At 45.6% G+C, this 997-nt stretch overlaps 1 protein-coding gene across 1 annotated transcript; it reads left to right on the top strand.

Annotated features, from left to right (window-relative positions):
* Positions 1 to 18: 18 nt before the first annotated feature.
* LOC107578299 (collagen alpha-1(XXII) chain-like) lies at positions 19 to 913 on the top strand (the record flags this gene model as incomplete). Its single annotated transcript, XM_016264265.1, has 5 exons — positions 19 to 60; positions 137 to 316; positions 404 to 470; positions 554 to 736; positions 836 to 913. Coding segments are annotated over exons 1-5 (550 nt in total), but the record flags the coding sequence as incomplete, so codon positions are not given.
* Between the last annotated feature and the right edge of the window lie 84 nt (positions 914 to 997).

Here is a 997-nt window from a genome sequence, read left to right as displayed (position 1 = left end):
TTTTTTTTATCATAGGGTATGTCAGGAAAACCAGGAGACAGAGGACAAAAGGGAGAAAAGGTATCCATCCATCAATCCATCCACATATGTACCTCTTGATTCAATGCAAAACTTATTGTGTTGCTTGTTTCTGTAGGGTGATAATGGAATAAAAGGAGACAAAGGACCCGTTGGAGATCCAGGCATTCCGGGTAACCCTGGGTCCCCCGGCAGGAAGGGTCACACAGGAATGATGGGCATGTCAGGAACCCCAGGGGAAGTGGGTCCCGCTGGGCCCCCTGGTTCTCCAGGACAGTCGGGTCTTCCAGGTCTCAGAGTGAGTCCACTTTTAGTATTTTTAATGGAAAGTATGTGACACTGATGATATAATAAAGCCAATGACATCATTCCGACGTGTTTTAAGGGTGAGACGCCATCACTGGAACAAATGCGGCGGCTCATTCAAGAGGAACTCGCCAAACAGTTGGATGGTGAGATTCTTTTGGCAAAGATGTATTTGACTTATTTTGCTGTGTCTTTTTACATTTACTAAACTTTCCATTTGTTTTCACAGCTAAGTTAGCTTACCTCATGGCTCAAATGCAGCCTGCGCATATCAAGAGCTCAGTTGGCCGCCCCGGTCCACCTGGTCCAACAGGTAAAGATGGAACTCCTGGCCGACAAGGTCTACCTGGAGAGCCTGGAATGCCTGGACAAAATGGAGTAGAAGGACTCAGAGGTCCAGTTGGTCCTAAAGGTACCGCAAAACTAATTTTTGAATGTTACTTTACTTAACGTTTGATGTTTCGACTTTTACAACGCCCCCTCCCCACACACACACACTTTTTTTTTTTAGGTGAACGAGGTGCAAGAGGTGAAAAGGGAGAGGACGGTGTTGGACAGAGAGGAGAGCCTGGTCCAGTTGGTCCCATGGGTAAGACCATTTGGTCATCAATGCTAAAGTCAAGAAAGTCAAGAAAAAGTCCAAGTCCCAAATCCAAAAAACAAACAAACATAT

This window comes from Sinocyclocheilus grahami, unplaced genomic scaffold (genome assembly GCF_001515645.1).
Source record: "Sinocyclocheilus grahami isolate Dianchi unplaced genomic scaffold, SAMN03320097.WGS_v1.1 scaffold9638.1, whole genome shotgun sequence".
NCBI lineage: Eukaryota > Metazoa > Chordata > Actinopteri > Cypriniformes > Cyprinidae > Sinocyclocheilus > Sinocyclocheilus grahami.
Note: the sequence above shows the minus strand (reverse complement) of the source record. Positions and strands in the feature narration are given on the sequence as shown.